Source organism: Anopheles aquasalis, chromosome 2 (genome assembly GCF_943734665.1).
Source record: "Anopheles aquasalis chromosome 2, idAnoAquaMG_Q_19, whole genome shotgun sequence".
Lineage (NCBI taxonomy): Eukaryota > Metazoa > Arthropoda > Insecta > Diptera > Culicidae > Anopheles > Anopheles aquasalis.
Window position 1 is genome coordinate 77028147 of NC_064877.1, and position 24000 is coordinate 77052146.

Genomic DNA, 24000 nt, shown 5'->3' on the forward strand with positions numbered 1-24000 from the left:
TGGTGTGCTTTGTTATGCTGATTATGCTCCATTCACCTCCTCCGCGCGATCGACACCGGTAGGGAGGGCTCTCCCTATCTCAAAGCGATCATAGCGTGTTGTGTGTCGCCCTATCTCCCTCTCCAAATCGCTTTGGGGAAATCCAAATTTAGGTCGTAATCCGGACGCCGGGTGTGATTCCTGGGCGCTCGTTAAATCTTGTATCACAATCAATCATGCCATTGTTTCCGTAGGCGCATTTATGAGGGCTCATGTTAGGGCAGAGAGAGAGAGACGGTGTTTAGAGTCGAGAAAGGGAGGAGAAAGGACAGCTCGCTCGCGTGTGGAGTGCGTTCCACGTGAGCGAGATCCATTTTTACCAAAACATATCAATCCAACTACATCAAAAACACGCGCGCGCCATTGCTAAGTGATCGATGAGGTGAGGTTTGGCAAACTCGTTGGCTCGCAACACCCTCCCCGATTATTGCACCATATCTCTCTCATGCTGTTTGAATGTAGGTTAAGCCTCTCCTCTCCCTTTTCCACTGGAGTCTTCCATGATCCAACATCAGCATCGAAGAAAAGATCACTTGCGGAGAGGAAAAGGATGGACAGAAAGGGGTTGCCAAACCACCGGCCGCTGACCGGGAGTGGCATGTTTTGCCTCATATGACCCCCCACCACCACCACCCAGTAAATGTTTATGCTTGCGGGTGTCTTATGACCCAGCGTGAAGTCGCCCTGCTTGTTGCTCCTCCATAAATCAGCTGTCTCGCTGATCGTGGCCGTCCTCCCGCAGCATTCCCGATTAGCAGAGGGGGTTCGTCACGTGCTTTTTGTGCGATCCTTCATCTCTTCCTTCTTCTTCTTCTTCTCCTCGTGCCACCAATTAGCATGTTCGATTCGGATACGAATTGGGCGGAACATGATCTCGATCTCCACCCCTCATGGATGTGTTAATGTCTCTTTTCCGATCAGCCATCCGGCGTTCGTTCGATCCGAGGATCCGGCACCGAAGACGACGATGATGACGTTTCGGTCTAATTTGCATGAGAAACTGGCAACTCGTGCTGCGGTGTTGTTGATGTTTTAGAAAGAGACAGAGAGACAGAGAGAGAAAGAAAGAGCTGGATAGAGAAATCGACAACATTTTCGGTCTGATTAATAAGTGATTATTACCGAGTTTCCTCGTCCTCTGTTCTCATCGTCATCGCGAACGTGTAATGGCGGCTTTCAATTCCTTGCAGAGCCTCGCGCGATCAGAGGACGATGAAAGCTCTCCAGCACCAGATCGAACAGATGTCGCTCCGATCCAATTCGTTATTTGTCTTCGACTCTGAGCCCCAATCACTTTCTTCTTTCATCTCGCTTTGCGATCGGCGATTCCCTTGCCCTCCCCGGTGCGATGATCGAGGCATAAATTGTTTGTTTTGGCTAGTCGCCATCTCCCCACGGGAGTTTTACGATCGATCAAACGGAGCATGGCGGCCGCATGGAGCGTGTTGATCCGATTAAAAGACCGCCAGAAGTCGCACCGCGTTCCCGGTGCGCGTTTTATGTTTTGTTTGGTTTTTTTTCTGTGCCAAATGATATTAGCAAGCGAGCGAGCGAGAAGCGTCGCCGGCAAAACATCGACGTGGAATGTGGTTTTTGATAACCCCGATGGCATGGCAAATGTTTAGCAGCGAGTGCTTGTCGTCTTTTTCACGTTCCTTTGAAATTGTGGCCTCCAACGCAAAAATCTGTCTCACCAAAGACGACGTCGACGACACTGTACAGGAACAAGCGTTAAGATGGAGAATGCGTGCGTTTGGAAATCTAATTTTGTTCCCGTTTAATGAGTTTTAGTTTTTCTGCTCGATAAACTAATCCAATCTCGGCTTTTGCATTGTCATCAAGAAGGAGGAAAAAGGAGGAGTAGAAGGAGGCCCTCTATAAATCATCACTGTGCCACTGGTTCCACCGCGGCGACATAAAAAGTGTGTCGAATCCGACGGGGAACACATTTTACTTTTTCTTATTTTGAGATGAAAAATGAAATTCGAGAACAAAAAGCGTCCCCAAGATGGGAGGCAGCGGTGGCACCAGCATGATTGAAGTCCAACGTCGCGTTGTCGTCGTTGGTTCGCGGAATGGCTCGCGGATCCCCGCCCTTTCCTTTCGGACGGAATTTTTGGTCCAAAGGCATCATGGCCCATGGTCGGTCGGCCTTTAGCCCGTGCGTGAGTGAATGATGCGCGCACCAAGCAACCCAAGCGACCGACCGACCGACCGACCACCGAAAGGAGGAACGATTAAAAGAAGCGTAATAGCGCCGGTGGGAAATGGGTCATGAAGCCCACGGCCACGGCTCGGTCGCAGATTGTCGCAGAAGAGCAACAGAGCACGGAGCGGAGCGAGCACAGTTCAGGTCACATCCGGCCAGCCCAGGCAGACAGACAGACAGTGCCGCAATTATGCGCACGTTTTGTGAATGTCAAGTAACATTTAACGGTCCACGTGTGCGTGTGCTGGTGCCGGGTGTTTATTCTTTTCGAGATCATTACCGCCGAAAAAAAGGTTCGACGGTTTCGGGACACTCAGCTCCGGGGGCGCTCAGTGAAGCATTCCACCATTCCGCGAGCAAATTTGCCACATCCGTCCAACATCGGACGACATCGTCGCCACGGGGACAGACGAGTCAAGGCGAGATGCTAGGTTTCGGATCCAAATACCGACCTCGTTCCCAAGGAGTCCGGGGCCTCTTGTTATTGCGGGACAAAAGGGGAATTCCCGATGTTTCATTCCCGTTGCTGGTGGGTATTTTAGTAAAATTATTCAACCAATTGAATGACACAAGAGGGATCGGAATGCTTTCGTTTGAGGGAAATATGAGAATTCCATTGGATTGTGTCGTTGATCTTGGGTATGATCTAATGGTAGACCTTCGACCTGGATTGAAATTTGCACTCATGAGGCGTCAAGTATCTCACTCTCAATTCACTTAACATTCCGTTTGAAATGATTCAAGTAATCGCCTTGATAAGATATCTCAACGACACAGCACCGATCTCTGATTCACTCCGGAACGATCTTTACTGAAGTTCGTCAGAAACTATTTTCGAAATCTGACCCTCATCCATCTTGCGTTAGTTTACATTCCAACATCTCGCTTCACTTCGCGGGCCCGCGACCGATTCGTGACTTGCGGGTCAGCGAAAGTGTTTTGACTCGCGCTCGATGGAAAAAGCTCGCAAACAGCACCCCCGCTCCTTTGCCACCCTGTGGTGCTCATGTCTTTGGCCCGCATTTTTTTTTATCCGGTTAATTTATGTTTCCCTGACCGGCTCTGGGGTGATGTCTTGTCTGTTGCCACTCACGTGGCTAACGCGCCAGGAAGAGGATGTTGCCACAAGACACAAGTCGCCTCCTTCGCCCGGAGCTGACCAAACAACCAACCCCCCTTTCCCGAGCATCATCCCTCCCCGAAAACTGTGGCCCAACAATGTGCGAAAAGTGAAAATCTCTTCACAGATCAGCCCCACTACTCTCCATCGCCTCGCGCCAGAGCTGTAAATTCGCGAAGCAAACGCGCTCCGCTTGTCCAGGTCCGGGTGGTCCGAAGGGGTGGTGCACGTTCAAGATCAGCTCGCGATCGTGTGCGTTCGAGGCTAAGCATTTGACACCAAATCGGGGGCAGTGTGCGCGCAGAGCTGTCAATCAAACTTGGTGCCGGGGCGCGCTCGCGAATGGAAAACAGTCCGACACACCACGACGCCACCGTCGTCGCCGTGAGATAGGGAACCAGATAGGCGGTGGTAACCGGGACCTGAATGAATATGGCACCGACTTCGCTGCGAGTGACTGAGTGAAAAGGTCTTGGAGGTTTGTCTGGAGCAAACGAGGGCGAGGGGAACTTTTTAGAATTGAAAAAAAAACATTTTACTCGTGAGCAGCGTGATCGCCGGCGCAGGCTCTGAATATAAGTGATGCTGTATATTAAAAATAGAAACGTATTCATGGCCGTGATTCATAAATAATGCTTCGACGTGGTGTAACGTACACATTCACACTAGGGGTAAGGATGATAAATCGAAGCAGGAAAGGGGAAGGAAAGAAAGGCTAAGGCTGAAGCTGACACCGCGATTGGCGACGTTCTGCGATCCGTTCTGCGAGCACAGCAATTGTTTCGCAAACTCATAAATAATCAATGCAGTCGTCGTCGAAGGCAGGTTCGTTGTTAAATTTATGCTGCTGATCATCGATCGATTCATTGATTGGAGGTTTAGAATGGGACTCCTCCTATGCGCGATCATGTTCTAAAACAATCCGACAATCAATCTCCTTATCAGCGCGATCATTTATTCATTATCGTTCGAGGGTCGCGGTGATGGCCTCAAGCACCTTCAGACAATCGCAACACATGACGACGACGCCCAGGACGAAGGAACTTCAACAGGTAGATCATCGGATAACGATGTTGAGCATCTTAAGCGATGTTAGATCCCGTAGAAAGTAGAAAGCAAAGATATCACCCCCGAGGTGTGTTCCTATCGTCATCAAAAAGAAGAGAAGGATAGAAGGATAGAGAGAGAGAACGAGAGTAATGTTTACGAATTCGTAATGAAGTTAACTGTTTTATGTGTCTCGTGGCCTCGTGGCGTCGAGTGTCGTTTACTGGCTCAAAGCTGTCAAACGTACCCCACCATTCCGCGAACATCCTGAGGCCGGAGGCTAGCTGACCATTCCACAAAGCAGAACATTGCGAATTGGGACGACCGCAGGTGCCGTACCCTTGGCCTCAAGTTAATTGGCTTAAGAGCATCGTTGTGCGTTCCGTTCGGTCCCGTTGCTTTTCGCTCGTTTTATGACCATTCTTTGTGCACCTCACCCGTTTCCTGGGTTGTTGTTATCCTGAGCAGAAGACGAGGAAGAAGTTGGAGACGAATTCGAACGATGATCTACCGTTTTGTACCGGAGTGTCCGTCCGCGTGTGTGCGGTAGGGTCAGGAGTTGCAGATGAAACCAAAACAAACCTCGAAACCGGTCAGCAACAACAAAAAAATGGCTATCCAGCCGCCGGGGTGTGCGTTTGTGTTTCTCGCTCGCGGCGGTCAAAGCAAGGACCCAACGCTCCACGAGGTCGCGGGGGCCAAAAACCCAGGGGGAAAAAATCGGAAAAACAAAAACCTTTGGCGGCGGCAATGGCGGCGATGGCGGCGATGGCGGCTGTGTTGTCGTCGACGGCCGAGTGGCAATGGTTGGCGTGTCTCGCGCACCAGAACCGAACCGCAGTTTGGCCGCGCTTGCCGCGTCCGCGGAGCGACTAGCTTGATTTATGGACGGCCCGCAGTTTGGACCATAAATTTTCCTTCGTTTAGACATGAGAGCATACACGCTGCCGCTGCCACTGCCGCCAGGCTGCTGATGCTGCCCAACGGGGGGTCGGAAGGAAAGTTTTCCTCCTCCACTCCTAGTGGCCGGCGTCCGATGATGCTGCTGCTGCTGCTGCTTCCCGGGAAACATAAACCACCCATAACCATCCGGCCAGACGTCTGCCATCGGCATCTCGTGCGTTCTATGGTTTTGGGGGGGGGGGGGGGGAGAACATGGAGCTCGCTTCATTCTTATCATCAAACTTAGACCAACCAGCGGCCAGGCGGAAAGCTGACGGGTAATTTAGCTACAATATTAGTTTAAGGGGAACTCCGCAAGCTCAATGGCAAATCAGATAAGCCCACCATTCCGCCTCCATTATGTCATCCTTGCGGGCCCTCGATGTAAATTACCGAGCGTGCGACGTGTAAGATGTAGAGCAAGCGTCTTAAGGCGATACATCTCCGCTAGTGCTCCGAGGTTCGATTGGATTGGTTTCTGCATCGATGTGGAAAATTGGCCACCATCAGCAGCAGCTGGACGTGCTCGCGATGTGTCTGCACCTGCCCAGACCAACCTAGAAAGCAAACATTGCCCCACGGGGGCGCTCTTTGTCATAAATCATCTGCCGGAATGTCTCGGTGTTTGCTTGTGGCATTGCAACAATGTGCCACAGCTCTGGTTAGAGCTATTTGCGTTGCCTGATCAGACTTCAGGTCTCCCTTTTTGGTGTGAGTGATCAATTGCGTTGCAGAGTAGTTTGGGTTCGCGTGCGTCGATACTTCGTTCCGGGATGCTGTTTGTAGTTTGATTCAATTAAACTCATAATTAATGTTCCAACCGGTGTGTTCCGGTGTTCTAAGACAGCTAATTGTCGATCGCAACGCCCTCTTCTCGCGAGGGCCCCGAACCATTCCTTCCGAGAGCGACAAATCATGCAACACATCGCGAGAGGCATACCTTAATGTCCTGTGCCGCCATTATGCCGTCCGTTGAATGGAAAATATGTTCTACCAATTGATGGTACAATGGTAGACCACTGTCGCTACCGGCTGTACCGGACACCGGTAGTCATCGTCGTCGTCGTCGTCGTGACTGTCTACTTTGCGTCGACTGGGGCCCACAGACCTCTACCATACTTCATCGACGGTGCAGAATGCAAATAAATAAGTATGACAGTTGTGTGGACACACACCGGTCGGGCAAGTACACAACATTCATTGCGCCGCAGTGCGCGAAGGAAGAAAATAAATAACCCCTCTGCCCGACCGGTCGCGTCTGGTCGATGGCTGATGACAACATTAAGCGAACGAGGTAGTTCGATGGCCCATCGCGTCCGTGGGTTCGGCTGAAGATCAAACGCACTTCGTACGAAGCAAATGGACGCCGCTCTGTCTGGTTGTCTCGTCCTGTCGGTGTTTATCGTGGTCATTTTTTCCATTAATAATTGTTTCGATTTCGAATGTTTCAATGGCGCACGGTGCATAATTCACTCATTAACTGTGTCTCTTCGCGGTGGCTCGGTATGTGTCACTTTATCACCGAACAATTGTCCCATAAATTTCTCTTTCCTTACTTCCTCATAAAATGCCACCTTTCTTTCTGGTACTGGTCAGTCGTCGCCCCGTGCAAGACCGCATTCTCGCATGTTATCACCGATCGGCAGCGGGGGGAGAGAGAAATGATCTCCAGATCAAAAGTGAAAGGTCTCACAAGCGGTCTTAAAACACATGCTACCCAACACCTCGTTGACCAAATGGGGCGCGTACCGAGGGTGACAACCACGGCTGTTGGACATCCAGCGGCTGCTGTTGTTGGGCGATCGAGTTCCCGGTTTCCTCGAACTCGGTAGTAAAAGTAAAGCCGTGCTACTACTACTGTTGCTGTGCCGTGAAGGCGATTGTGTGTTTTGGGGCCAGGTGGTGCCCACCACTAAGTGCTTAGAAAGTGCCTCCGGATGCCCTGCGCCCTCTCCCCGGGGTGAGGTGGAGAGAAAAAAAATGAAATTTTTAAAGAAAATTGTCATCCCACTGCCATCGTCGTCGCCGGCCGTGGTCATGCGCCGACCAGCTGTAGCGCGCGCGCTCACGCGTCATTAGTGTGCTTTTAGCGCAACGCCAACCGACCTCGGAGCGGATCTCTTCACTGGAATGTACGCAGCAATTGCGTACTCCGAACGTGGACAAGGCGGAGGCGACGTACGCCACGTTTACGCGCTGGCGAAACGCGGACCATTACGCTGCACATTTCGCTCTTGGCGTAATAAGTTTGGTGGTTACTTTTTAAGGTCTGCGGCCAGGGTGCGCGCGCACAGACCCGAGAAATTGGGTCATGCTTCCGAAACACGGGCGTCCACGGGTTTAGACACGGATTCGGATTCGTTCTGGGCTTTCGCCGATCATTAAATCTTGTCGATTTGTGACGCTGTTCCTGCGCGTCAGCTGTCGGCGGAACTGACCGACCGATGGAGAGTTTACGATAATTACGATCAACAACAACGTGATCTCGGATCCTCCCTCCAAAAGGAAGGGCCCCTAAGGCCCTTGGCGTCACCTTCATTACGTCCGCCATCAAGGTCGTCCAGCTTCTCTGAGACGACTCATTAGAGGCTGCGGTTTGACAAGGAAAAGGGGGGAACCTGTGTGCTCCTTTCCCGGGGAGGAACTCTTCCCTCTGCTGCCTCAGACACGCCCTGGTCTAATCCACTGGAAGGAGGAAGGAGAAACTTTAATTAAATTATCATTCTCGTCCGGTTGTGAGCAGGGGGCTACCCGTGTTGGCCATCCTCAAGCTCTCAACCTCGTGTTTTCTGTGGCTAAATGCCGCAACTGGCCGTGAGAACGTCGCCGCCACATCGACGCGTATAATCCGCGTTTGGGATCTGCATAATAAATGTATCTTAACGAGGAGGGCGCCCAGTCATCCGGTTTGCTCTGCGGAAGTGACCAACTGCTCCACATTTCAAACGGCAGAGAGAGAGAGAGAGGTCCAGCCATCAATCACTCGGCGCTCGCGACCCTGTCGTCGATCCTGCTTGAGCTTTCTTTCACGTTTTCCGCCGGACACCGAAAAGAAAACAAAGCGCGTCGAGCGGCGACGGAGTGCTACTGGAGTTTGTCGCCCAATTTCACGCATTAATTTCCCTTTCATTTCGGTCTTTGATGGTGCGCCACACTTTTTAGGGGCTTTGACGTTTTATGGTTCCGCCGAAAAGCGCCAACCGCGCCCAACCAACTTCCTGATTTTCTGGGGCGTGCTGTAGCGGTGTGCTGTTTACCTTCGTGTGAATTTGTGAAACAAACTAGCGGTGCACAAAAGTGTCTAAAAGCCCGTTCAATGGCGGAATCGATCACTTAAATTCGTCGCGCAACTGAGGAAACGGATTAACTTCGCAGCTTCTTAGGTGAAAAATCCCGAAACCATCGCGTGAATACCAGTGGCACCGGTGTCTAGTCAGCTCACAGGCACAGGCAGACGACCGCTGGTCAGATGAAATTAGAAAGATGGAGGCGAACGGCGATCGTGCGAGTGCGGCGATTGACAGCTGCTGATCTATCCCGATGATCGATGAGAGAGAGAAACGAGAAGGCACACATTGTTCCCCCGGGTTGTAGGCTTGCGAGCATCATGCTGATCATGATCATGATGGTCAGCATCGAATTAATCATCACCACCACCAGGCGATCGCGCACCAATCAATCTCGCTGCGTGTGTCTCGCGAGAGCGCTCGATCGCCCTCAATACCTTGGGACGATACCTTGGGAATGGCGAAAGTGCCGACCGTCAAAAGTTGCAGAAGAAGCCAAAAGGAGATGCCTATTCAGTTTTATGGCCAAAGGCGTGAAACCGATATAGAGTTTAGCACACAGAGCCCTGCTATCGCTTTCTTTCTGCTCTCTGACATCCCATGGCATGACGCTTTTGCGAACTTATCGCGCGCGCGCGCTCGCTCACACACTTTCACTGCTGCTAGCCATCGGATGGGCAATCGATTATTCTTCGATTACAAATCGACGAAGGGAAATGTATCATTGAAGGCCCCCAGGACGCCGCACGCACGTAAGCGATGTGAGTGACACCTTAATGGTGGGCTTCGCCGTTTGATAAACTAATAGACAACCAGGCCAATTTGATGTATGTATGGCAAGGTATAACATGGCTGGTTATCGCGCTGCTGGCAGGTGAGATAGCGACGAACAAGCTGCTGCTTGCCAACGAACGAAGTTACAATGTTGCGAGAGCATTTGCAAAACAAATTCTTCGGCGTCATTTCGGTTACTCGGTGGTGCTGCTGCTGATCGATCGGTGCTGCATATTGGGAAAGTTGTTTGGCATCAGTGGCACACCTCGGTATGTGCCATGCTCGTATACTTCGTGTGCTACAATGTGCTACGTCGTCGCGATGCATTGCAAGCAATCGCATCAACGTGTTGGCCATCGTCTTGCTGGCTCTTTTCATCCAAACAGACCTCTCCTTGGATGACCAGTGGTGGACAAGGAGGGGTCTTACATTCTTTGCACAGCCCACTCCCTCCGGTGGTCTAGTGTCTGGTACCGTGACAACGCCATGGAACCGTGCGACGGCGATGGAGAAGGAAGAATTTCGATTTCTACGACGACGACGAACCACGAACAGAGGCCGACGTCGGAGAAAAGCGACAAAACTATTCAAGCGGAAAATGATGCTAAAGTGGCCAACCACTCACCTCCTTTCTCGGCCTGCCAGGTGCTTCTCGTTTCGACTCCAACAACGGAGCACAGAATCGGACTCGAGAATTGTCGTTAATTTGAAATTCCTCAAATCGTTTGCCGATAAAATGTAAACAGTTTCCTCTCATCTTGCACTCGTTCTGTTCCATTTTGACCACGACGATACGGACAGGAGAAGAAGTAATGTATCCGCGTTTGTTCATTCGCATTCGGTTGTATCGTTGTTTCCATCAATTAACCGTTGCAAGCGGAAGCGATTCCTTCCTCCGAAACGCGCTACGCCGGAAATGGACGAAAGCGTGCATCTGTGCCGAGACGAGACGAGACAGAGTGTCATTTACAGTTTCCCGTTCTCTTCGACCGTCAGCGTCAGCAGAAGGATTACACTTTGTTACACTAGAAAGCAGAGTGCGCCGCCTGGGTGGCTCGTCTCGTCTTGTCCCGGTGGCACACTATCGGAATGGAAAATCTAATCCATTTCAGCTTCCGCTTTCGGCCATCATGCTGCTGCTGCTACTGCCTCGCAGCACCGAAGTGGAAGTGAGCAAATATGTTGCCGGAAATTTATGGCTTTCGCAAACAAAGTGACACCGAAGAAGAGGTGGCTGTCTCTCTGCCAGACCGATAAGATGAAACGAGCGCAAGATCTTGATTGCTCTATTTGATGAACTCTTCTCCTTTCGTGCTCCCTTTTTGTGCTATTCTGGATCGCCGTTGCCGTTGATGAAAATCATTGGAATTGGATCTGGAAAGACGTAAAATGTCCTTTTAATGATCCCTCGGCGGAGAAGCTTCGCTTCGCAAAAGAAAAAATCGGATATTAAAAAGAGATCACTTTTAGAGTTCCCCCTTTTCTTCGAGAGCTAAACCACAAAAAGTCCGGGAAGCTGAGGGTGCATTTAAGGTGGACATTAATTTTAATTTCATTACCACCGCCTCCGATCATCCAAGCGAAGGTGAGACAAACGATCAATGCACGCAATCTTCTTCAAATTTGCTCGCCTTCCAAAACAAAAAAAAGGGGGTTGGTCATCTTGGCCTTTTTTTTTTGTTTCGAAATTATGGCTGCGAGCGTGGCGCACGAAAGGTGCGCATCCGTCGCAGATCCACGGACTAGACGAGTTTACTGGAGAGCATGTTGACCGCATTGATGACAGAGCAGCACCAGCACCAGCAGTGGCGAGAAACGCGAGATGCCAGCGGCGGATCCGGATTACATCAGATTCATCAGGGTGCGGTTCGGTCTCGGACCGTGCATAATATTTATACAGCTGCCGTTCCGTCGGCCGATCATCAAAACGACGCACCAGCAGATCGAGCAGACAGACAAAGACGACGGCAGAATCGACGATCATGACGGCTCCATTTTATGCTCATCACATCTCAACACATTTACTCACTCTCTGTCTCTCTCTCTCTCTCTCCTCCTCTCCCCGACTCTGTGCAGGTGACATGGAAATGCTGACCTACTTCTTCGGACCGATCGGCCTCCTGCTCGGCATCAATCTGCTGCTGTTTGCTTCGACGGCCCGCCAGCTGACCTGTGGCCTATGGAAGCGCGACGACGTCAAATCGACCACGGAACGGTAAGATTGATTTCCCTGCTCTCCGGGCCGCCGATGTCACTAAAATCCACCTTAATCCAGCAGTTAATTTACTCGCCTCCTTGTGCTAATTGTATTCGAAGATTTATTAGCTCCTTCCTCCTCTTCCTCTTATCATCTTTCGCTTCTGACATGTGTGAGACTAATGCAATGAAACGAAACTAACACACTAGCGCGCATCCTTCATACTAGAACTCGCTTGTAGCTGATGTAGCAGTCGTCTTTACTGGCTTAGAACCGCTTCTGTTCCAGTTCTTAATCGCATTCGACCGACCATAACATCGACCCCTCCAAAAACAACGCCATAAACTGTGCGAAATGTATGTGTGGCCAGTACTAATTCTCGCTTGTGTGACAAATGGTTGCATGTGGATCGTAAAGAAAGCTCGCCAATAAAAAAAGCGGTCTCCAATATGTCGTCGGTGGTTTGGTCGGTGGTCATGACTTACCTGTCTCGCTTCCTGCCCTGCCGTGCTGTATGTCAACTCACCTGGCGCACCCCCCCAAATACAGGCCATCATCATTTGTCGTTGCGCGTTGTTCAAACATTAGATTCCATTATAGATTTCAGTGGCAACGACAGAGAACGACCACCGCCAACGGTGCGGTTGAAAATCACTTTAGCAAACTTCAGTTGCAACTGTCCACGGGGAGCCCGTGTTGTATGTATGAGTGTATGTGGTAGCCGGAAACTAAAACCTCCGTAAAAATGTGTTCCTCATCCTGCATGTTCCTTCCTGTTGCCAGGGAATTGGAGGGAAAACCGTTCAAATCAGCAGAAAAGTATCGATAGGAATTGGAAAGAGAGAGAGAGAGAGTAGCGATTGGTTATGTGCTGAAGAGGTAGTGCGAAGGTGGATAAGGAAAGGATAATGGCTGGTGGCCATCTTTGGCATTGGCGAATTTTTGGCCCCGGGGGGTGGGGAAAGGACCGTCCCCACCAGGAAGCTGAAATGGGTCAGCACATTTCAAGTTTTGCCTGTCGAAAGCAATTTTCGATTTAGAACGAAATTCGAAACCCCGACAATCGGGGCCACCAGGGCCAGGTCCGTCTAGTGCTGCTGCTGCTCGAGCAGTTTCTCAATGAAGGATCGAACAAGAACAGGAGCCTTTCCGGTTCAGTGCGCCGTCACTCGTTGCACGTGCAACCTCATTTCCGGCTCTGACAAGTAGCAGTAGTCGATTCAGTCGGTTTGGATTGCAACTTAAGTTCCAAAAGTTGTTTCTTGCCACCAGCACCAGCAGCAAGTGCCCTTCCGGCGGTGTCTCGTCGTTCGGCTTAAAGCTAATGGGAGGAAAATAATTAAAAGCTCCACTTTCGCATTTTATGGTACTCAATCGAATGGGGCCTGGCCGTGAACTGTGTGTAGTCGACGTAACGACCACCGATTGTCCTTTTGCTCGATGCCATTTTTTCGCCCGTTTCAATGCCGTATCATAAATCTCGAAATGGAATTGCTTAATTAGCTACCATTACCCACGCGAGAGGCGATGTTTTACTGTCACCGGAGAAAATTAATTGTTATTTAATCAAGTGCAGCACTCGCAGGAGCGGTGTGTGTTTGGTGTTCTCCTCATTCCGCAAAGCTAATGCCCTGGTGTCGAAAGAGTAGAGGAATACAGAATTTCTTCCTGCCAAGCCAAACGATCTCAATTTCGAGACGGAAAACAGAAGAACAGAAACAGGGAAAATGGTTGCTTCCTTCCGGTTTCCGGATACAACACATACCGGCGCTCGTTGTCGTCGTCGTCGTCGACGTCCTCAGTTTGCTTTCATCGTTTGGCATCATCTCGGAACAGCTCTCCTCCTTCGCTCTCTCTCCCCCTGGCACTTTGGTTCTGTTTTCCAATTAATTTTAAGAAGCCCCTTGACTGTGAGCCCCCCCGTTCGTCGTATTGCTTCGTCCTTTTTTGAAGACTCGAATTGAATTGTTTTTGGGAGGATGGGAGATGCCCGCCGGCAGCCAGAAAACTAAATATTCGCTTGCGCTGCATCCTGTTGGCTCTCAGTTTTGTTTCGTCGGCAACGACAACGACGACGACGACGATGACGATGACGATGACGGTGGCCACTTGGAAAAACTTGGAACAAGTCCATCTACTAGTGCCACAGTCCTGGTTCTCGCTCGCTCTCGACGTTTGATGATGCGGTTCCGTCGTTTTCCTGGCGCCACCAATCGGCCAGCCACTGCCACATCGGATAATCATTGGAAACCAGTGAAAATGAATTGGAAAATACCTCAAATTCCAAGCCACGGTGGCAAAGTGAATCCGGATGCTGGATGCTCGATGACGTACGGTACGATGCGATGTGTTTGCCAATTTTAAAATAGATCCCGGGGCCGCGGGGCGAACGACGAACAGGGAATTTGATCTGTTTTCCATCAGCACGAATCGAGCGGGGACGATTAGTGAAACGTCACGTCGGAAGTCGACCCGTTGGATGATGATGTCGATGTGCACAGTGCGGCAGCGTTGCTCTCGTTGTTTCGATGGAAATTTCGAAAATTGGAGAGCCCCTGAGGCGCACTTTGAGGTGGCCAGCTCGTTTTGTGACGATAAATTATCGGACCAAACGGAGAGAGGATTCGTTGCGATTGCTGGCGAGTAATGTTTCAATTTAATGTCGCTTCCAATGGTTGCACCCCATTGGCGAATCAAATTGGACATGGACCGGCCAAACCACAACAATTCTCTGCCCCAGATCCGACTAACGATCTGGACGATCTGGAGAAAGTCAAGTGTCGGAGGAAGTTAGTGGCGAAGTCAGAGCCTCCAGAAGTCCTTCTATCGATTCAACCGACAAGCCAACCACGGTGACAAGCTCCACTCCAAACCGATAACCGATTCGTCTACCATCGTTCTCATCCATCAAGCCGAGAGTCCAAGGCTCGGTCTCGGTCTCGATTCGAATGCGCGATTTTTGCACGATCACCGCGCTCTGGGTGGTCGGTGTTCGGTCCAACCCAGGTCGTTAGATGCAACGGAACGGCTCGGGATCAGTAGTTGGACCACCCGGGACTACGAATCTCGCAAATCTGTCTCAACCATTACCTCACCTCCCGTTCCTCGGTAGAATTTATTCCTATTCCTGGGCCAGGTTAGCTTGCCGGAGCTTTTATCTATTGCTCGCTCGTTCGCTCGTGTTCCGGTCCCGTTCTGCTGCTCCAGATTCCGTGCGGGCTCCACCGCTCTGGCAAGTGAAAGGGGGAAAAAAGGCTTTCCTTTCCCCGCGAAAGGACCCGCTTGGTGGTGGTGCTTTATCCAAAGCCGCCCGGTAATGTCGGTTACCGGAGCAGCATCGGTGCACCGGAGAAGGCGTCGGTAGTGACCGAGTGATAAATCTAATAGTGAAAATGGTAATAAAATAAAACACAAACGAGAAATGAATGTGTCCACCGTGGCCGTGCTCCAGCTTCAGCGACCAGAATGGAACCCCGCAGCACCGTCGTCGTCGTCGTCGTCGTCGTCGTCGTCGTTGGATTTGGACCTCGAGAACGTTGTAACCCGGAGGGAATGGTGTCCTACCCAAGGGTATAGTAAGGTGGTGATGGTGGTGGCAGTTAGTAGTCGAAGGAAGGGAGGGTGGACCCGTCGGTGGTACGCTAGTTAGAAATATGTTTTTCTTTTCATTCCAAACCACCCTCCCCAGGGCACAGAAACTGGTAAAGGTCGTATCGTAGCCAAGGGTTTGCGGGGTCCGTCGCATCTGTAGTTCGTAGCCATTGGTAGTAGCTCTCCCATATGTGTATCTGTATGTGTGCCTGTATGTATGTGTGTGTCTGTGCGTTATGTTTCGTTTCTGGCATGATTTAATGATCCAATGACCCCCGCCTGCCCCCTCTCTTCTCTCTCTTTCTCTTTCTCCCTCTCCTGCCCGCCCCGCCCCCCCCCCCCCTGCGTTATGCTCAGTCGCGGTTTGGTTTCTTCTCCCTCTTACAGTGCCGCACTGGGGCGCGTCTGCCTCAAGCTGGTCGTCGTGATGGGCGTCACCTGGGTGGCGGACGTCATCTCCTGGGCCGTCGGTGGACCCAAGTACATCTGGATCGTGACCGACCTGATCAATGCGCTGCAGGGTGTCTTCATCTTCATCGTCGTCGGATGTCAACCGCAGGTAAGCTCCATCCAGGGGGGACAGTCACTTGAAAGCCCCTCAGTCTCTCCGGGGGGGAAAAGGGTGAAAAGGGAATTGCAATCGGTGACCGATTGACGTTTTGTGTGTTTGCTCTCCTGTCTCTGACCTGACCTACCGGGAAGCCCGGACCGCCGGAGTATTCCACCTTCCAGAGCCTGGTGCCGAGTGCAAGAAGCAGAAGGAACGCACTGAAGCAGCACCTTCTGAAGCTCTACGGTTTGGCCCTGGAGTGCCGGATGGCTTGAGGTTTGACTCCCCCCCTTTCCAGTGCTTCCAGTGCTATAATATAATCCGCAACTAATGATGGCACCGTCGTTTTTACTTAATCAATTTCGATCGCTAATCACCAAGTGGTAAAAATCGAGAAAGAAAGAAGGAAAAGGATTCATCTTTTCATCTGATCAGGAGTCCATTTTGACGCTAATCTTCGGAAGTAAGTCACCTCGTGCTCGAAAGCTCGTAACCTTCACTGGCCCCTAACAAGAGCTAAAACCACAACTGGAAGGGAAGCGCTTGGTGCGCCACGCGTTTCACCAAAAACCACAAAATCTCATTTGTCCTGGGCTCCATGCCGTGTGCCCTGGTTTGGGTGGCCCCCTACCACTCTACAAGGTGAAACGAAATTAACCTTTCGCGAGGTCCAGAGGACCATGGTCCCGGGAATGGGTCACACCGATGGTGCGGTGGTCTATGGCTCATTTGCACCTTTTTCCTTCTACGCCTGCGAAAAGGAACGTTGGAATGTGCGGAAGCAGTTTGATGGAATGCAAAAAAAACACAGACCAGCGTAGGGGTCATGAATCACGGAACAGCAAAATGCACTCATTGCTCACCTGGCAGAAGGAGAGGTGTGATTAGGTCCTTATGCTCCGACAAGCTCGCAAATCGGAACGAAGTGGCCAGACCCAGGTTGGACCATTCATATTCATTATCCGTGCACACAATTTCTACATTCCCCATTCGCCGTACACGTCGTCATCAGGAAGCGGAAACAAACGGAAAGGAGCCACTAATGAGTGCCACTTGCGGAAGGAGGAGTGGCACAACGACCAGCGTGATGGAAATCAAAATTTATAACCTCATTTTCCTCCGTTCTGTTCTCCTTCTCCAACGAATACAGGTCTGGGCCGCCATGAAGCGTCTGTGGAACTCGAAAACGGGACGATCCTTCACAAACACGACGCACGGTCCGCAGCACTCGAGCTCCTCGCACGGGCTGCCCTCGATGGGTGAATCGATCACCAACAACACCTGCACCAACAACACGACAACCACGGCCTCCAACAACAAGGTGCCGATGGAGACGGTCTGCTAAACAGCTGGAGACTGCTGCTGCACTGGAAGGACTGGTTCGGACTGATCCCCGGATCCGAGCGAAGAAAGGACTTAAAAAGGACGCTACCAAAACGGTCTTCAATTGACGAAATGCGACGATGGCCGTGTGATTCACGGTTCTGAGGTACACGGTTTTAACCGGTTTTTGGTTTAGCAAACTTTCATTATCCCCGGCCAGCTCTGGATCGGGTTTTTTCCAGAGAATGATTCTGCATCCAAAGGATACACAGCAGCAGCAAAGAACAGCATACAAATACGCCACATAGACGGCCAGAATGACAAAGAATGTTAATGAGTCGGGGGGTAGCGCACGCAGATCGAAGATCGTTGCATGCCGATGCGCTCCTTCTTCTTCCTCCCTTTTCGGGTTGGACATAACCTCTTCTGCTTCTGAGAGAGTATTGATTGCAGTAGAAGTAGAAGCACTACTAGCTCTGTAGCATAAACACTTCTTCTTCCTTCACGCAAAAACGTATACTAACGGATAATAAATAATATTTAAACGAGTTTCCATACATTCATCCAGTTCCACCATTAAACACGCACAGTTCCATCAAGTTTGCACTCTCCCGAGTAGGTAGTTAGCCGCGTCAGCGTTAGCGAGCAACAGATATTCGATATGAAGGGAGTTTTAATAATATTAATGCAATAATCGAAATAACTAAAGGCAACATGCCAACCCTTTGCCTATCTTTCTCTCTCTGCCAAGTTGTTCTTTAGAGCAGCGCGTGGAATGTATATTTCTTTTTGCCAAAAAAGGCTTCCAGCAAGGTCTAGCCATCGCCCTCATTCTCCTCAAGTGTATAGAGATTGGTTTTTTTTGTTTTTTTTTTCCTCATCTCCGCCCCATCTTTACTGATAAGACCGTATTGGTTGCGATCCGCATAGTGCGTTCTAGTGTACATTTCTTACCGTCAGCGAGCCCCTGACGTCAACGCCTGACGATGGTATTTTGGTTTTTAGTTCGTTCCGTTAGCTAACAGCAAAGCTAACCAGCTGCCTTAACGCTTGCTACAGCATCCGCAGATGATGGCAGGTGTACAAGGCTGTTTAGGCGATTAATTAGAGCTTTACTTAAGATTAGGAGCTTTGGGAGACGAGTGGCTACTCCACTGGCTCAGTTGTATCATTTTATGCTGTTTATAATTTAATCTTTTGTAACTTTTACTTAACCACCAAACTGACTCGTCGTCGTATCTTGTGTAAATAGTGAAGCGTAAAGTGTAGAGGCGATTAGCTAGGCTAGGCAGTTGATCATCAGCGTTTGGTCGCATTTCGTCGCATCTTTCCTATCAATCACCCAATCACCCCTTTCGTCATGGCTTCTATCCAAATCTGCGTACAAGTGCGTGACTGATTACACGATGGGGAAGCACCAATTCAATTTACTCTACAGAAATGAGAGCCAATGGAATACATTTATACAGCATTAGCAACGGCGGGAGGGTGATAAAGCAATTCGGAATCCACACAAACAGTTTGATAAAGTATTGTTTCTGCGCGACGAAACGTATTATACTCGATTGTTAACAATTATACTAACAACGAAGCGATTAAGCAGAGCACGCGTTTGTAACACATTAGCACGACCTTTAGCAATTCGGAAATCAATCGGATGGAGTTTGCTTTTTTTTAGAAGAATTTACAAAATTTTGCAACAAAAAAAGGGGACGAAACGATGAACTCGGATAATCGGATAATCTCGGAATCATAATCCATCGGTGCACCAGCGTTCCATCGGCATCGGGAGCTGGTACGAATATAGTTAACAGAAACACATAACAGGCCCACCGGAAATGAGAAGAAACGCACACCCAAACACACATTACATATTGACATTTGCACAATGAAATCCTTCGATTCGAATCGTGATTAGCGCAATACTTAACGCGGTGAACGCAGGCAGATCGTATCCATCCATCCTTTTTCCCATGGGAACCGAGCAATAGCAGAGCGCATTATTAGAAGCTAAAAACCAATTAACTCGAAAGTAAATGTAAAAGAAGTAGTTAATCAATCGGAAGAAGAGAGGGAGAGAGAGCGAGAGCGAGTTGATGCTAAATCATGCTGAGACGATAAATCGTAAACGAGCAGCGACAAGTTGCAATCCCGTTGCACTTGATGCAACATTTGCATCTTTCTCTCCTTATCGGAGTCTCGAGTGGCCCCCTCCTACGACACAACCCTGGAACAGTATTTTCAACCCGTTTCTTTCGTGTAAGATTTTCCTCCGTTTTCCCAATGGGAAACGTTAGGAACCCGAGAAGGAAATTATCTTTATTTCCCAATCGACTAAACGACCGCGTAGAGGACGGTACCGGAGCAGCATAAAAACGGTGAAAATCCAACTGTTCGACATTTATCTTTTCTCGCGCCCGCCGACAACGTGCGCCCGCCCTCGATGCTGCTTCGATGCTTCCCATGACCTGCCCCAATCGAAAGGGGCCGCCGGGGAAAGCCGGGAAGCGGTCTTTCTGGCAAATGTTCGTTTAACCATTTAACGAAACAGTAAATCAAACGCGCACAGCAGCACGTCGTTTAGGAGGATGTTTGTGGATGCTCTAAACCTCCCGGTCCGCTATGTAAACATGTTAGTGTTGTCTACTCCATTTCCCTTACCTCTTTTTTTGAGTGTAGTTCCGACCGAACAGTGTAATTGTGATTCTAAGTCAAAACCAAATCATGCTGCTGCCCCTCGTTCGTTATATCCTTCCCTTTACACTCTCTCTCTTTCTCTTAGATGGAATCGGGAAAAAGAACCCTTAGGAATGAAGTAAAAGATGATCGAAATCATTATCAAAGAACGTAATAGTTAAGCCAAATTATTGAATTCGAGTTGATACCTAGAGAACTCTACCGCTGCACTGCAACTAGACTGCCGTTTGTCGCGCGGCGCAAGAGCGCATTTCTGATCCTTATACACAGCATAACAAGCATATGTAGCGCGTGAGGTGGGGATTTGTGCCGAAAGAATAGGAGGAGATGCAGCTCCTGCATGCAGTTGCAAACCGAAATGCAATAAAGTATACACAAACCTTCTCTTCTATCATTATTATCAGTGCGAAAACATTGTAACCGCGATAGGAAGGAGCAATAATGAATGAAATATGAAAGCAGTGGACGTGAAATCGAACAGTGAGCGGCCGTTCGCCGCGTGTGTTGGTTACTGATTGTTCCGAACATCCGAACATGAGCGTGTCAAGGAAGTGAGCAAGGTAAGCCACTACAAGGATGCAAAAGGATCCGCTCGAAATACATCCTAATTTGTTGATGGTTGAAGCATTTCTTTTTTGGAGAACATTAGAGTATTAATTTATCATGTTTGTGTTCCTTAGTTATTTGTTAGAAGTCCGATTTGAATTTTCTTTTCATGTTTACTATTCTTTTTCCCTTCTTCTTTTCATTTTCAATTTAGACGAGAATGATGCTTCAGTTATTTATAACATTTTTTCAATAAAATTTCAAGAGTTCATATCCTGTTTTACGACACGAAAGCAACATTTAAACATGTTTATTCTCTTGCTCCTTCAAACAATTTATTAAAAAGCTTTCACAATAACATGAAAAGTTGTTTTTTGAAAAACAAACGAAAAGTTTTAATATTTATGCTTCTGAACCACCTTCAGGCTACAATGAGGGGTTCTAGCATTACTTTCCACGCGTAAGTTGTTCGTAGAATCGTTCAGCACCACAGAAGACGACTGCATATGCTCCACAACTCTCCAACTCCAGCGGGACACACCACCATGGGCACGGTACAAGTGGTTTGTCACACTCCAGCAGCAGCAGCAGCAGCAGCAGCAAAACTCCTCCACCAACCGGCGCGGAGGTGTGGCGCCACCGTTGACCGCAGCAACAGCAGCATATGTGGCCAAGATTGTGCAAAAAATGTGTGCAAAAGAAAATCACTCTGTCCCCTATGTGTATTTGTGTGGCGTGGCCAAGGCGTTTGCGGATAATTATGCATCCGCCCGAGCTGAAGCCGGAGCACACGATAGGATTGTGCGCCGAGTGTTGTCGCGACGCTGACATAAGTCGTGGAGCGCGTCGTCGTCGTCGTCGTCGCGCGTGGACACCCCCACCACCTCCACCACCTTGATGTCGCGCGGTGGCAAGCGTACAATTAGCATAATAACCATTGGGAATTACCCGCCATCGAACGGACTGCGTGCGTGCGTGCATGCGTGTGTGCTGCCGGGGGCATTACGGGCTTTACGGATGTAATAATCAACCTCTGAACCGCCCTCCCACTCTCTCTCTCTCTCTCTGGAGCTCTCTTTTAGTCTGGCCAGTCACTAGGCAGCAGGGGCAGATTGATTGCGATGACGCGCTGTTCCTTCGCTTCCTCTTTCCATTTCGCGTTGCCGAGTGTTGGCCATTTTTCGCTTCCAGTGCCAGAAGTGGAGGCAACATTATGTCACTTGGTGGATGACGATGATGATGGTGCAATGGACTCGCCAATGGACTGACTCACATACATTGACAACGCTCCAAGCAAACGAGGATCCACTTGCTTCAACTCTTATCACCTTTACGCCGCTTGTTGGCGGCCAGAACGGCATCTTTGGCTTGTGATGTGATCAGCAGCTCCTCCTCCAGCGAGATGACCTACTTCCAGACGAGCCGAGCGCCACACGCGAGAATCAATCACACAATCCGTCTGGTGCGGCTTACCACACACATCGAGACATCGGTTGTCGTCGATCGATGATCATCAGTGACGTCATCGATCATAATGTTGCTGCTGCTGCTACCCAATATTGGTTCAAACCCTAGCAGCGGCCCCGTTTTAGGGCCCCATTTTGAGGCACCGCTGCCACGAGCAATGACCGATAAGAGAGTTCCCCCCACACCGTATTGTTGTTACGGGTCCTGGTACCGGGTCGAAAAAAAGGGTGGAAAATTCGTTGGAACGTTCTAGACTCCCGACGCTGGCCAGGGCCACCATTATGCGTTGCGAAAATGCAAATTTACAGCTGGCAGGTATTAGCATTTAACTCGCCAGTTCCTCGTCAGTAACAGTTCCCCTATTTCTGATCGCATAACCAAGCAAAAAGAGAACTCCAGAGAACCAAAATTTGAACAAAACATTGCCTCTGGAAGAGGGAAAATGGTTTTACGGAGATGTCTCTTCACATTCCGACATCCATCCATCCGGCCCGTCGGTTGGTAAGTCACGTCAGGAGGCCTTCTGTTGCCAGGAATGCAGCCACGTGAACGCCAACGGAATGACCAAGACCTCCCCCGAGGCCAAGGGGATGATACACAGCACCGTCGAAAGTAACAATTTCACGGCTCTCGACCCCTCTCAGCAGAGAGCTCGAGTCTGGCTGGCCATAATTTGCGTGTGGCCGAAAAAGCATTTTGCATACGTTTGCACTTTCCCGTCAAGGTTACGCCTGCTGCTGCTGCTGCTGGTGCTGGCAGAGAGCCATCCAGCGGCGCTCCCGTAGCTCTGGCCTTCGCCTCTCTGCTTGCTTGGGCGTGAAATTGGCTTCCAAGTGTTCCGCAGAGTCACATGTCCACATGCTGGCTGTCCTTCGAGTGCGCGCGTGGTGGTCGGTGGTCAGCTGGCGCCATTTCCACTCATCTGGACTGTTGTTTTTTCGCCCTGCCCTGTCCGGTATCCGAGTGGTTCGGTGATCGTGTGAAAACATCGAAGCGATCGAAGTCCATCGGGGCGATTGATCGGGCAATTAAAACCCTTAACCGTTTGACGCACTTTTTGGCGACAAAAAAAGCGCTCCTTTGAAGCCATTTTAATTGCTTTTGTAGCCGATTTTAATTAGATTTCGGCGCCGTCGGATGAGGCAAGGATTTTGTTCGTAGAATCTGATGAAACGGATCTTTTTTAACATCTTATTTGAAGATCTCGAACTCTCCAGTATTTTTTATGTTGTCCCTTTCAAAGAGCGACCACGTGGTACGAATTACGATGATTTTCGTTGGCCGCTTTTTATTAGGCGGATGCGTGTCTTGGGTCCACTTTGATTGGACTACAACGACGGCTACCCGGTGACCATCTCAATTCTCAGTTCCTCCGAGTCGAGTATCACTCCAACAAACCGTGCCAAATTGAATTCATGTCTCATTCATGGTGGCGTACGCCCTAGGCACGCCGGTTTTGGATGATTCTCATTTCAATTGATGCTTACCGGAGAGAGCCGGATCCTACTGACCGAATTTTTGTACCAGGCACCGCGAGACCACACCATCGGTGCTGCCGGTGCCACTTTAAACACCGGCGGTGAAACCCACTCGAAACGCGGTGGAGATTTTCGGGCGAAGGGCAACAAATCATGGGCTTAGGTAAGGTATTTAGCTTAGCTGCGGCCACCATAAAGGGAACGGCATGCAAATCCAACTGCAGGCAGGAAGCTGGAAAGGGGTTTTCAGATATATTTTTTTACGGCACACCGGCAGACCGGCGGACCGGCAATCCGTACCCGGAGATGTCGCTAGAGGTAGAGACCGGAGAGAGCGTATCCAAAAAAACCCTAGAAATTGCAATTGAACAAAAGTGCATTTTCGTTCTAAAAAGGGGGTGCACAGGTAGCAGTCTGCAGGACACCACCCCCCATCCGGTGCATCGGCGCGATGTTAGAAAAAGGAAAATAAAACATAAAAACAACATAAAAGGCGCTTAAGCGATCTTCCTCCCTTTTCTCTCTCCTCCTTTCTTTCCTTCCTTCCTTCCTTCCTTCGTTCGTTCGGCCTAGGAAGAGGACGTGGAGAAGAGTGCATAAGGGGGAAGGGAAGTGCAAGCAACATACAATTTTTGCACATTGCAGGCACCCACACAGACGCATGCGAAAAAAAAACGAATCGCAGGTCTGAACGGAACGAGCTTTGGATGAGAGAAAAAGAGAGAAAAACAAA

The 24000-nt window shown here is 49.8% G+C and overlaps 1 protein-coding gene across 2 annotated transcripts in view; it reads left to right on the forward strand.

Annotated features, from left to right (window-relative positions):
• LOC126569596 (probable G-protein coupled receptor Mth-like 1) overlaps positions 1–17628 on the forward strand; it is a 141116-nt gene extending 123488 nt beyond the window's left edge. The window contains exons 6-8 of one of the 2 annotated variants that reach the window (XM_050226800.1): positions 11495–11633; positions 15564–15765; positions 16907–17628. In XM_050226800.1, the coding sequence (XP_050082757.1) occupies positions 11495–11633; positions 15564–15765; positions 16907–17101 (536 nt within the window). In that variant the 3' untranslated portion in view covers positions 17102–17628. The remainder of the gene's footprint in view (positions 1–11494; positions 11634–15563; positions 15766–16906) is intronic. The other variant, XM_050226801.1, reaches the window with a different exon arrangement.
• The last annotated feature ends 6372 nt before the right edge of the window (positions 17629–24000 follow it).